The sequence below is a fragment of the Saccostrea cucullata genome, unplaced genomic scaffold (genome assembly GCF_032062105.1).
Source record: "Saccostrea cucullata isolate Sc308-1 unplaced genomic scaffold, CSIRO_AGI_Scuc_v1 ctg13683, whole genome shotgun sequence".
NCBI lineage: Eukaryota > Metazoa > Mollusca > Bivalvia > Ostreida > Ostreidae > Saccostrea > Saccostrea cuccullata.
In genome coordinates, this window is record NW_026928815.1 from 20,668 (window position 1) to 34,986 (window position 14,319).

At 32.0% G+C, this 14,319-nt stretch overlaps 1 protein-coding gene and 1 pseudogene across 1 annotated transcript; both read right to left on the reverse strand.

Annotated features, from left to right (window-relative positions):
• Positions 1-268: 268 nt before the first annotated feature.
• LOC134278781 (uncharacterized) lies at positions 269-2,698 on the reverse strand (annotated as a pseudogene).
• Positions 2,699-4,185: 1,487 nt separating this feature from the next.
• Positions 4,186-12,726, reverse strand: LOC134278782 (uncharacterized). Its single transcript, XM_062761066.1, has 4 exons — positions 12,455-12,726; positions 6,396-6,580; positions 5,095-5,205; positions 4,186-4,995 (listed from the first exon to the last, which is right to left on the reverse strand). The coding sequence occupies exons 1-4, from the start codon at positions 12,616-12,618 to the stop codon at positions 4,427-4,429; spliced, it is 1,029 nt and encodes a 342-aa protein (XP_062617050.1). The 5' UTR covers positions 12,619-12,726; the 3' UTR covers positions 4,186-4,426.
• Positions 12,727-14,319: the final 1,593 nt, after the last annotated feature.

Here is a 14,319-nt window from a genome sequence, read left to right on the forward strand (position 1 = left end):
ATTGGTGTTCCTAGAAAATAATGTTACTGCTCTCCTAGTTCTAACTCTACTAGTCTTTTTAATTTTTCGACGATACGAATGAAAAATTGGTCGCCCAGCAATGAGCTTAAATGATTAAAGAAGAGAGGAATGTTAATATTTATTTTACTTTTTAAAACAGAATAAAATTTCTCCTTCAATGAAAGCTTATCTATTACTTATTGATAAGAAATGCTTAAGACATATTTTTAATGAATATGTTTATTAAAACCAATTAACAATCCTTGCATTCTGGTTAAAATATTTTTATTAAAAATGGTACATGTAAAAGATAAATTATGGCACCGAAATAAAATTGATTCAACAATCTCATTCACTGCAGGTAATATCCATCTTGTCAATATATTACGAAATAACTTTGCAAAAGACGATTCCTTCTTGCACTGTGTCGATGTCCTTTTCACCAACCTTGATAACCCGAAATCCATGTTCCTCTATATTCCGTTTCCGACGCTCGTAGCCCCAACCGACACCCCGACCCTCATCCGAAGGGCCCATGTAACTGACCGGAAGACAATTAAAGAGGCCAACGGCCAAATAAAACTGGGCCACAGGGTTGTTAGCTTGCTTTTCTGGATACGAGCTGACAGGGGGATCATACGCCATTCCGTAGCCATCGGGTTTCAGGACTCGCTTCGTCTCTTTGAGAATTCCATCGATGTCGTTTCCATCGTGAAGTACATCGTTTATTAAGACAAAATCAGATTTTTCAGTCCAATCTTCTGGGAGTTGCCCACCTTTCATATGGCGATAGATGATGTTCTGTTGACCACTTTCTTCAAGTTTTTTGATGGTTTGATTTATGGAGATTTTATCCGAGTCGATACCATAAAACATACAGTTAGGGAGCAGTTTGGCCACCTCTCTTGTGTGCTTACAATAACCACAACCGATATCTAACAGTGTAAAGTTACTTTCTGTAAAAGAGAAAATATTAAATTAAATTGAAAATTATATTCTAGTCTTGCTGTTGAGTAATACGGTGATCTGGAATATTATAAGTTTTGAACCTGGTTTTAGTTCTAATGCCGGAAACAGATTGTTCTTGGTCCACTCCTGAAGAGCTTCCGGTGTACGATATATCCACCCACTTAAGGAAAGGCTCATAGTATTCATAACCTATACAAAACGTGTACAGAAATAACGTTCAACTAAGTGCTGATACCTGTGCAAGACAGGATTTTAGATAATTCAAAATATTCATAAACAATGAACATGGAAAAAATTAAAGAATATTACTGGATAAAATATCTACCGTTTGATATCAACTTATATATCCATATTAGTATATTTTATTTACTTCAATGTATACATGAAATATTTCTCAAAATCTAGGGGGGGGGACCTCATCCTTAGATTTACGCACGTTTTCCCCTTGCGATACAATTCCTCTTAATTAGCTCGTTTGTCAATTCATTAAAAACATTTTGAAGTGCAAAATCAACCTGTAGAAGATGTGAAAACAAAACAAACCCTTTGGTCCATCCTCTGACATGACTTTCTCCAGCTGAGGAAACATCTGACTGAATATTGGGATCAAATTTGCAACTATACCATACTTGTTAGCCAGGGATTTCTCAACCAGAAGTGAATATTTGCCGTCGCCGTGAAGTTTGACAATTCCCGCCGATATCATGCAGCCAAGCCATTCTTATACATATCTATTAGATATAATTTGATATGCTGTTGATTTTTACACTTAAAATCTATGCTTATGAATATCAAGTCTAACAAAAATGATTTTTTGGGATAACCTACATGTTTCAAATAAACAAAAAAGACATTCATTATGAAACAAATTCATTACAACGGAATAGGGAAAACAGTTTTCAAGTTCAAAAATTTATTTAAACAATACTGATCAAGAGAAGAGCAAACACAAACCTCTAAAAGATCAACTGTTCACAATCGATTTGTTTTAATAAATCGTCAGTCACCAAAGACCTTATGATGATTGTTTCTGCTGTTAAGCTTATTCGACCAGAGACCTTGCAAAATGATTACTTAAAACAAATCCGTTGATATTCTTCTTCCATTAACTTGTTTATCAATAACTTGCTGTTTTAGAAATTATTCAAACATAGGGCGTACTCATGGGTATTTAATCAACTGGGAGATATGAACTGCATATGTCTGTGATAAAGGTGTATTGGTTTACTGTTACTTTTTCGTGAGTAAGGCGCATTTGCTCGAATGGGGAAGAACTGTTTTACAACTTTGTAACTAAGACAATAGCAAAAAGAGTCGTTATCTTGAAAATATTTTCAAAATAATAAATTGAACATGCGTTTAAGAAAAAGCATGTAGGTACAGGTAACCTATGAGTGGTAAGGTATTGTTGTAACATGTAGTTTTCAGGTAATTAATATTCCCACTTTAAAACAGATTAAAATTTGATTGAAAATGGCTTACCTTAACTTTTGGCCTGATCATTGACTGAGTTCTTCCGCGGTGCAAGGATTTTTTAAATCGATTAAAGCATGAATTATCCCAACTTTGTAACCAAAAGCAAACACGAGTGTGCTCATTCCGTCTCTCACAATCTGCACTAAATCTCGGCTAGAACCTGAGGCCATATTGATAAAAACGAATGTATGTGTAAATCGTGTAATGGGCGTCTGGTGCATGGTGTCCGCTTGGTGTCTAGGTATTCAGGTGATAAAAATCGGTGGATTTTAAATGGATAACATATTTTTTTTTGAAATATGATTTGTCAATTGACGTTTGAAACACAAGCTTGAATCTTTTCGTTATCTTTTAACTTCTTGAAGCTTCAAGAAATTTAATATTGGACTTAATTGAACTTGAAGCAATGTTTTGCATTATGCCTTTTATTCAAGAGACAGGTTAATATCTAGTATATATATAAATTGTCTACAGAAATAAAATAAAAACAGTGTCAAGATGATATTTGTTATTTTACTTGTTAGTTAGTTTACATAGCATGCAGGTTTCTCTAACTTAATCTATTTTAAGTACAAGTAGTCTCCCATAACAAGTTTCTATCATTTGTACCATATAATGTATATCAACGGTATGTTAATCTATACTGAAAGGAAAAAGAAACGCAGGGTAAATTTTTGAGGTAAATTAAATTTATTTTTCTTTTAATTTTTTTCAGTATTCCTATCTATTTTTTAAAATCATCTTTCAAAAAGGTATAACCAAAATCCTATTTGATTTTGTTTAATAATTAATGAGGTATTGAAGCTCATATGACGATACCCTCCAAAAGTGAAAATCGAACACTCTTATTATCTTTATTGTCTCTCCCGCTCATCTGTCATAAGCCTTATTTGTCTTTTGCATGGAATTTATCAGATTTATTATCTTTGAATTCCTGGCTATATTGGGCATGGGTAACCACACCGAAAAATTAGACATACGACGCGCGCATGCGCCAGTGAGAGGAACACAACAGTAAGTTGACCCGCTTAAAAAAACAAATTGCGGAATTGTTTTCTTTCATTTTTCGTGTGAATATAATGATTATAATAGTCTATTGTATAAAAGGCGGTTTTGGGGGTAGTAAGGTGGCGATTAAAGAAATGGTAGAACGAATAACCCACTCGTAACATGACTCTGTTTCGCGTTAACGTCATCGTCACGGTTGACTGAAAACCATTCCAGGCCCTCTCTGACAACGGGTAACAAGTTTTATGGGGGAAAATTTACAAGAAACTGCTTAGTTACCCCATTGTTGCCTTTTTCATTAATTAGGCAATTCGAAAACAAGACCCCATGGAACTTCGGTAAACTGTAAGAAGAACGCAAGAAATTCATATCGTCTCTAAATATTGAAAAACAATGTGTATACCTCAGGTGCATCAAATGGTGCAACAAGATTTGTTGACAAACTCGTCATCATCAAATTGAACGTGTTTTGGGCTTTTTAGCGTTTTCCCTATCTGATGTCATAAATTTTACGATTGAGTAATTCTTTACACTAATTTTGATGCATAGTAATTAAATTTCTCATCTGATCAATTTTCGTAATTTTCGGTCATGCGGTAAAAAAAATGTCGAATATTATGCTACCCTGCGTTTCTTTTTCCTTTCAGTATAGTATTCGTAGTATTTGTAGAAAAAATATACTCAGTAAACTAGAAAATGCAAACATTATAATAAAAAAATTGTTAGTTTACTTGTTAGTCAATTCACAAAATGTACCGGGTAGATTATATAATTAATCAAAAAGTATACATGATAAATGATGTTATGAGTTCATAATTTCAAATATTTTTCCTTTTGAAACACAATTATTCTTTTCTTGGTCTTGTTCATTTTATCTATTAGCATGATTAAATACAATAAAAAGACCCGAGATGAATTTGGGTCGGGTTGACTTTAAGTACAGAAAAAACTGTTCTTCAAAAATGATTTAATATTAATTCGCTTTCATAAAAACCATGCCTTCTTGCACTGTATCAATACTCTGTTTGCCAACTTTGATAACTCGAAACCCGTGTTTTTCTATTTCCTGCTTTTTGCGTTCGTATCCCCAGCCAATACCACGTCCTTCTCCAACATTATCCGATAAACTGACAGGAAGACAACTAAAAAGGCTAAAGGGAAGGTAAAACTGGGCTGTTATATTTTTGACTTGTTTTTCTGGATATGAACTGACAGGAGGGTCATACGCCATTCCGTAGCCATCTGGTTTGAGGACTCGCTTCGTTTCTTTGAGAATTCCATCGCCGTCGTGTGAATCATGAAGTAAATCGTTCATTAGGACGAAATCAAATTTTTCAGCCCAATCCTCTGGGAGTTGTCCTCCTTTCATATGGCTGTAGATGATGTTCTTTTGACCGCTTTCTTGTAGTTCTTTTATTGCTTGATCTATGGAGATTTTATCCGAGTCGATACCGTAAAACATACAGTTAGGGAACATATTAGCCACTTCTCTTGTATGCTTACCATAACCACAAACGATATCTAACAGTGTAAAGTTGGTTCCTGAGTAAAAGAGAAAATTAAACATATAAAAATTATTATACAAGTTATCAATGAATAATAGTTCAAACACAGCTATTTGGAAAATTGTCAATTTCCAACCTTTTTTAAGGTTTAATGCAGGAATCAGAAGATCATGGTTCCACTGGCGAAGAAATTCTGGTGTGCGATGTGCATCCAGCCAGGCAAGAAATGGCTCATAGTATCCATAGCCTGAAGAATAAATCAAAAACAATTATCTGTTGTAGTCTTTACTAAATGTTCTAAAAGATGTATAATAATATAAAGTCCGCCGAATACCTAATAACTCTCCTCATGCCCCTGTGCTAAAATAGTGTCAAATGTCTTTAAATGCAATAGATATAATTTTTAAAAATACATTTTTTTGCAAACATATATTGGAAAAAAAAAAGGTATCGAAAGTGTTTCACAAACAGAAAGTAAAGATTAATCGCGACCTTTTGCAAAATCAATTTGGGTCTCCCTTAGGCCACAGGAAGTTGTTATGTATAAATTGTATTGCAAAAGCCAGAAAGTGTTACGGAAATAGACAGACTCAAACTGATATCCACCACTTTTGCTTTCTGGGACAGCTTCTGAATTAGGCTAGTGCTTTCGGTGTTTGCTCTGGGTCCTCTTTTTGTCCGCTACGGGTTCGATTTCTGGGTGCACTTCGGGTTCTTACGGAGTCAGCCCTAGCGCACCCCGAGCGAACCCAAATGGGACTCAGAAAGCGAACCCAGGGTGGGTACCAGGTTTGCTTTCTGTTATGTTGTGTCCGGTCAGTACTCTTAATGAATTGTACATTTAAACAATAAAATGCTTTCTTTGATTGTAAGTAAGGGAATGAATGTTGCAGGTATGGCAGAAAGAATACATAACCCGCGTAAGCGGGTTATGTATTTTTTTTTTCTGCTATAGCTGCGACATTCATTCCCGTACTAACAACCAAAAAAAAAGACATTTAATTGCTCATATTTATATTTGTTTAAATAATCATTTAAAGTAGGATTAAAATTATTAATTATTGCATTAATGATGTGAACGTCTTTGTACGTTTCATTGATGAAACAGCCACTGATTAAGAAATCTGCACAGGTTACATGCCTAGTGTAGTTCATGCAATGATTGACGCAATGGGTTTTCTTAAGAAATAAAGGAGGAAATATTCAGTGGATGTAAATATATTATTATTAATAGCTATAGGTTTTCGTAGCTCATAATTTTTTTTTAAAAAGTTAAATACAATTTATCTTAACTTTTGATTTATCAATTCTTCATTCTTCTTGTCACGCATTTTTTTTTAAATTTAATGAGGAATAGAATCTCAATTTGCAAGATACGACGTCATTATTCCTACCTTATGTATATTCTTATATTTTATCATTAAATATTAAACAAACCCCTTGGTCCATTTTCTGAAAAGACTTCCTCGAGCTTGGGAAACATCTCACTAAATATTGGAAGCAATTTGGAAACACTGCCCCAAAGTCTCAACTGGGGTTCCCCGAACGGAAGGGAATATTTGTCATCGTGAAGATTGACAATTCCAGCAGCGATCATGCAGCTAAGCCATTCTTGAATGTACCTGTTAACGAACAAAACATGAAATATGTTATTTTCTTGGTCTAAGCACTGTTAAGTTACCTACATATCAGGTGTTTTTAAAAATATTTATTTCCTTAAATGCAAGGAGCGTGAAAATAAAAATTTGAGAAAGCAAGAGCCAATAAAATTAGCCCATGCTTATACATTTGATCAATGTTGATCCTTTTATAATAAACTTTCACCAACACGCATATACAAGTACTGTATGTATAAGTATGCGTATGAACAAGTTATGCAATGATACCTGCCCTTCCTCGTAATCGTAAAATCTAAATATGAGTTGGTTAAAATCCTTTTTATACATCCTTTTATTCTCCATTCACATGGGTTAAAAATTAAGGATATCCGATCCTCAGCCAGGAAAGATAACTCCAAAAATACATATTTAATTTGAAATGCATCAAAATGAAGCTTGAAAATGATTTTTTTTCGTGCAACAATTTTAATTATATTCATCTTTATAAGATTCAAGGTTTTTGGAAGTCTTAGAAAAGGTATTATAAAAGTTGATATTTGTACCCTATAAAAGGAAAAAAATTAATACAGTTATAGAGAAATAAGATTTTCTTGAATGCAGTCTTATATACCAATGATTATTAGCATGATATGAAATAAGAAGTGATTTGTGGTGTCTTGCAATGAAAGCAAAAGCCTTTTACACTATGTATTATAGAATACATGACTGAAATAGAAAACAAAAAATACCAAATAAGTATAAAATGCATGACAATATCTCTGAATGCCTTGATACCTATCGTTTTTTAACCTAAAATATATTTGTTGATCAATTTGCATTTAAAAAATGCAAAGCTAATATTCCTATTCGCTTTTTCTGCAAAAATATTAGAGATATGAAGATTTTCCCTATGTAATATGATTGAATTTAATCTTGAACTTTAAAGAAACACTGTGGATAAATTTACATAACTTTGTGGATTCAGAGATACTTTTATGAGTACTTTTGATTACTTAACTGCTAATTTTATAAACCTGAGGATCGGAATACCTTAACAAAATTACATTTACAGGTTACAGTCGAGTAATTTCTGGAACCATTGTTTTGTTGGTCATTGTTTTTCCTACATGAACCTCTCCTGAAAACGCTGTTTTATGGTGCGACTACAGAGTCAGCTGTTTCTTTCTTTCTCTTAATAAGAATATCATACATGTCTTTACAGCCTTTCATATTAATATAAAACATTTTCTTCGAACTGGGTATATTTGGACCATAAGGAAAACTCATATTAATTTGGTTTTTGTTAACAAATCTGTTTATCACAGCCTGTTTCAAACCAGAATATTCAACACAATTTGTTTTTACACAAAGATCTTTAAAGGTGTCTAGGCTAACAAAACGTTATTATCTAAGTAAAACAAGTCACATGAAAACAAAAACAGCATTAAAATAGCTTTTAGGAAGACAGAAGACTTACCCATGATGATTTTTGGATTATATCATATGTGTTCTTGGAATATATTTTTATTTTTCTGTTGTTCTGCATAACATATTTTAAGCCAACTTCTGAGGACTTCTACCCAAAAAGTGTTTGTTATTTTCTTACTTAAATTAGCAGTAAAGTCTGTACATGTACCCATTAACCAAAGACTTTTAATATCTGCATGTATTTGTGATTGAAATAATGTTACCCACTCAAAATCAGAGTGGATTAATCTTCTTATCCAATTTGATTATAATGCTATTATAAACTCTGAATAATTAATCAAACATTCTAAGGCCGCCATCTTTGTAGTCTTGAATGATAGTATTTCTTTTTATTTTATGGACTTGACTTCCCCAAAGAAAAATATAAATTTCATCCTCAAATGCTTTTATATGTAATTTCTAATGGTGGACTGGGTAAAGTAAGTACCAAAAGATTTAATGTAGGGATAATCAATCTTAATTACAGTTAACCTACCAATGGTTGTTAATTTTCTTAATTTCCACTGATTCAATACCTTTTTTAATCTTACTTAACTTTGATGTAAGAGGGGTTATCAAAAAGTTCGTGGACTAGCATCATAAAATTAAAACTGCTTTAGGTACATCAATGAATTTTAAAATATCTAGTTAGCATCATCTTTTCTATCTAAAGAATAAACCATGAATCAGGAATTTCATTTTTTTAATAACTTAGTAATGTTTTTGTAAGCAATGGTAGGTCCAGGCGGCGCAAACTCGAAAACGACGTTTTTGCGACCTATGTGTAACTGCGAAAAACTCTTTTGATATGATCATTTGACATCCGAAATTCCCGTTAATTCAGGTATGTGTTGGGACACAATTGTTCCATATAATATGAAATTTTCACTTCCTTCTGGAAGTTCTGTGAAATTTTATCGTAAATTTTACACGGAATGTCCAAACAAATGAAGCCTTGAAAATGACGTCAAAAGGGGGGAGGGGTTTCTGTTTCCAACATTCTATAAAGTTTTGCCCCTGAAAAAACTGGTATAGACCTAAAATATGTTGAAACTGGCTAGAGAGAAATAATATGCATCCAGAGTACTTGTCTTTTAATGTCAAAATAGATTCAGAGAGAAAAGGGATACACAGTTAAAGCCGATTTGCAGTCAAGGTTTGAAAAATCAATCACGTCAAAAAATGACGTTGATCATGTGTTGTAGATATTGAACTCCCAAAAGCAAAATATGCCGGAACATTAAAGCGCGGATCTCTCCCATTATAATTATCCATTTGGAATATTATGTTCATTGAAGGCCACTGTTCATGACATTGTAAAGTTATAAAAACATGGCGGGTTTAAATCCTTACTCAGCTCCAGGGAATCTCATCAAAAAAGTGTATAAGGTAGAAGAAGCGGACATTGAAAAAAACAATGACGTTAACGGACGTCATGAAAATAAACGACGACAGCGCCGGGTGATCATATGATGTCGTTTTCATTTTATAATAATTAGGCAAATAATGAACGTATCAGGCTAAATTTTTCAATATTTCTTTATTTTTAGTTGTTTTATGTTCTATATAAATTTTGAAAGCACAGACTACATAGTACTAATTTTATAGCCTCAGTCCACAAACTTTTTGATAACCCCTCGTATAATTAAGATTAATCAAGTCTTTTAATCCTTTAACTTAATCCTTAAAAGATCAAAAGTTGCGCTATTCCAGTCAAACTTCCATCTAGAATGATAAAACATTGTATACATGTACATCTTTTGAAAATTTTTTACTTCCAACCCATATCATTTTTTGTTTTTTGAATATTTATTTTGAGCCCTGATAAATTTGCAAAGCAGTCTTATTATCTAAGAATTCCATCCATAGATTCAGGCGATCCATCAGAGAAAGTGATGTGTCTTCTGCATATTGAGAAATCTTATACTCTTCTCCATCTATTGTTATACCTTTTATATCTTTATTCTTATTAAGTTAAAATGCCCAAAATTTCAGCACACAATAGGAAGAGATATAGGGATATAGGACCCACCTGTCTAGATCCCCTTTCTGGATATATATAATCAGATATAAAACCATTCGTATGGCACAGGATTTAATATTGCTATAAAAAGTCTTTATTCAGTTTTTAATTGAGGTTCCAAAATTGAAAAAAATCAAGTGTTTCATAAATAAAATTCCACGAGATAGTATCAAAAGCATTTTCAAAGTCTATAAGCATTAAAAGTCCTTGTATTTGATTGCATTCTGAATAATCCATAATGTCATAAATCAGTATAATATTTTCTCCAATATATCTTCCTTTTAAAATTCCAGTTTGATCCTTATGTATTTATTTATTTAAAACTGATTTTATTCGTTCGGCTATACACCCAGATGCTAATTTATAAATAACATTTAAAAGGTTAATGGGGCGCCAATTTTTTTAAAAAAATTCATTTGGTTTTCCTGCTTTTGGTATACAAGTAATAATTCCTAATCGATTTGCATCTGAAAATTGCATTGATTCAATAGCATTATTTTTTGCCCTTGTCACAATTATACCAATATCTTTCCAAAAGAACTTTAAAAACTCACACTTAAAAGAAGAATGTGATATAGTTTTCTCCTAATTTCCATTAGCAGAATATCTAAAAATAATTTATCACATATTGCAAATTGTAAATTTTCATCATTAGGTACCTAATTTTTCCATGTTATAAACTGGGCATGCATACTGGCTTTTGATCTCAATTATCTTTTGCTTAATTAATTCCACATATTCTGCATCTGTTAACAGAGAATTGTTTTATTTCCAGAAACCTTTTCCTTTTATGAACTCATTTAGTTTGCAATATGCGACAACTGCAGAATGATCAGACAATAACTGTTTTCATGTTTTATTTTTGGTATCATGGGCAATAAAGATTCAGACATGAGGAAGAAGTCAAATCGTGCCTATTTAATTGGGATTTTCCTTCTCCATGTGAATTGTCTAAGTTTGGGATTATTTTCTCGAAAAATATCTATCAGATTCAAAGTATCGATATCTTTTAAATTTAACATTTCTTCTCTTGCATATTGGCCACTCGTATGAACAACGATAATATCAAGAGTGAAGATATGTATCAGCAATTTTTTTTTTACATATGGTAAGTATGAAAGTTGTCCGTGACTGTGGCCACAGTTAACTTTCGGAATATTTGTCAAAAAATCAGCATTTTTGAACGATTTTATGAAACCATCGCATCTTCAAACCATCGCACGTGCCTAACATCGCATTATTTAACAAAATGAGTTAAGTAAGGAAAAGAAGTATGTTGTCCTCTAATAATTATCGTATAATTCCAGTCATGAATAGAAACTCTATTTAAAAAAAAAAAAAAAAAACATAGGGCCAAACATGACACTTGGTGGCTTTAGCTCTTTATATTTAAAATAGCTCCAAAATTATGTGATTTATAAAGTTAATTTTTTTTTTTTACAGTTTATAAATATATCATTTGATAAATAGCAAGTGCCATTTGTCAGCAAGTACGGAAAAAATATTTGTTGAGATAAATTCTTTTAAAAAATGCCCATACTTTTAAAAATACACCTAATAAATTTCGTACTTTTGGTGAATGCCATCTTTAAAAAAAACAATATATATTTATCAATGAAGGAAATGAAGGACAGGTTGGACTTGGATAGTCTCGAGTAAGTTGTTTTCCATGTTTATTTTGTCTAAATGTTAGATTTGAAATCGAAAGTACATTGCAAATGGCGGATTTAATAGGGGCCTTGTCTTTATACATACCATGCTTTCAATAACAGCCTTTGAGAGACCATTCACGTTCAACTCGTCCTGTATTGATAAACATATATTATTTCTGCAATGATAATTTTACAATTAAGCAGGTGCATTCTTATAAATATGCATTTAAAAAAAATTATCCTTTCTTGATAAATATTTTTAGAAGTTTGTTTTAATTTGTTTTCAAGTTTACTTTCTATCTGTTAAACAATTATTTATTTATAAACTGTTAAAGTTTTAACTTTATACCTCACACTGTTTTGGAGCTATTGTAAAAATAAATAATAAATTAAACAATCCTTTGATGAAATCTTAAGATTAAAAGATCATTCATTGACAACCAAAAACTATTTATTTCTTATTCTTAGACTCTTTTGGTACAAATACCAACTTGTTCATAATTACAATGTTGTATTACATTCGTTTTAACCCATTTACCCGGTAAATCGAAACACACGGAAGTGACCCGCAATAAAGTAAAAAGGTGATGTAAATTATATAACCTACATCAAGATCGCTATGTTATAAGTAGATCTGTTTTTCATAAAATTGGCTTTCCTTAAATACCAAACAATCATAAACTTGTTAATAATTTTTTTGCAAAATGTAAAAATGTAAATGTGATTCGGAAAACCCCAAATGACTGTATGGTTTACCTTAACTTTTTTCCTGATTTTTGGCTGAGTTCCTCTGCAGTACATGGATGTTTGATTTCGATGAAGGCGTCAATTATCCCAACCTTGTAACCAAAAGCAAACACAAGCGTGCTCATTCCATCTCTCACAAACTCCGCTAAATTCCGAGTAGAACCAGAGGCCATTTTGATAAAATACAACACACGTTACATGCAAATAATGTAATAGGACCTCTGTTGTATGGTGTGCTATTCGAGTCATGAAATATTTGGTGAGTGTGACCGCGATTTTCAATTTTATAAATATATTGATAAAAGTATTTATCCATATTATAATAGAACATTCGGTCTTCATAATTTTACTGGTTATCATTTGCAAAGTCTGATCACTTAAATACTTTGTTTTTTTGTTTTCCACTGCCAGAATTCGGCTTGTGCTACGTTTCACCATACTTTTTTTAAAGAAAAGATTTAAACAAATCAAGGAAAATATTTCTTTCACATTTGAATAAATTTAAAAGCTTTATGAAGCTCCAACGTGACTGACAAGCCTACCAATCAGCTACATGAGGTGTATTATGGCTACTTTATTTACAAAAATACCACGTTTCAAAAAGGCACAACGGTAAAATTTTGGTTTTCTACCCTCCATTGTACATGTACAAGTCCGTTTGTTTACAATTGCCAAACAGCTTTTCCTGTGTTGCTGTACTCTCAATGAATATGAATTTCACGTTACCTTTCTTTGACTGGGGTACCCCAGTGTACTCACGTATTATCGTTGTTTACTTCGTTTACAACCTCCATACACAAAGTCTAAAATATCATTAGCAACGAGTAAAACCAGTAGCAAGGCAAATTTACGAATACCAAGTTATAAAAACTAGATTCTCATTTACTTGGGAAGACTTTCTGAGCGGTAATTTAACATAAAACTTAAACTGAATATCGACTTAGTTCATATGAGCTTACGATTTGGTGTAAATCTCTGAGACCGGATGCCGACGCCATAGTTATACTTGACTGTGGATATATTTTATCAGTTTAGACAGATCAGACGTGTTAGTAGTATGGAAAATCCGTTTTTGTTTTAAACAATATTTAAAGAATGAGATAAATGAAATTATTTAAGTGAATTATTTCCTAAGAGGTTGCTTTTCATGAAAATAAGTGCCATTTCAAATATGCTACATCTATAGCGTCATTAAAAGTAACCAAAATGACGTAGAAATCTTCAAATAGGAAAAATATATCTTTCCACCGATTTTTTAAGATTTCAACACTCTCACATGCACCCATCATTATAATGTTTTTGGTAAAATGGTACAAAGTGTGAAATGTGGCATGGAACGGGTAATTATTATCTACATGTATAAAAGTATATAAAAACAAGATCTTTCTTTCTTTTCTATAAATTTATTAATGTTTTAATATTCAAATACTACTCTATGTTTTTTAATTGATAAAATATCTTCCGTTTTGTTTCTAAAAATGCAACATAGGATATAAAATAAACAAAAGTTATTTTAGGTAATAGAATGCTTTCTATTGTTGTACAAGGAAAATTAATGTTGCAGCTGTTGCAAAAACGGGTAATGGTAAGCGGATAGTGTAATTTGTTTTTGTGCAATAGCTACGACGTTCATTCCCGTACTTACAAACAAAAAGGACATTTTATTATACATATTTACAACATTAGAAAAATTAGTGTAAAATTAAATATGTTAAATTTGCATGCATAACTGATGGAACAGCCATTGTTAAAGAAATCTATGCAGGTGGCCTTTGTACTGATTAATGGCAATTGTCTTCATAAGAAGTAAAGGGAAAAAATATTCAGTGGAAGCTAAAGATACGTTTTTGAATGTTAAAATCATGATTCAAAAG

Bases quoted from the DNA above. Each gene is read 5' to 3' on its own strand.
- LOC134278782 (XM_062761066.1), bottom strand. From the start codon at position 12,618: ATGGCCTCTGGTTCTACTCGGAATTTAGCGGAGTTTGTGAGAGATGGA. The intron at 6,581-12,454 runs GTAAACCATACA...GTTCGTTAACAG, and splicing joins AAATCAGGAAAAAAGTTAAG to GTACATTCAAGAATGGCTTA. The intron at 4,996-5,094 runs GTTGGAAATTGA...TCTTTTACTCAG, and splicing joins TGCATTAAACCTTAAAAAAG to GAACCAACTTTACACTGTTA.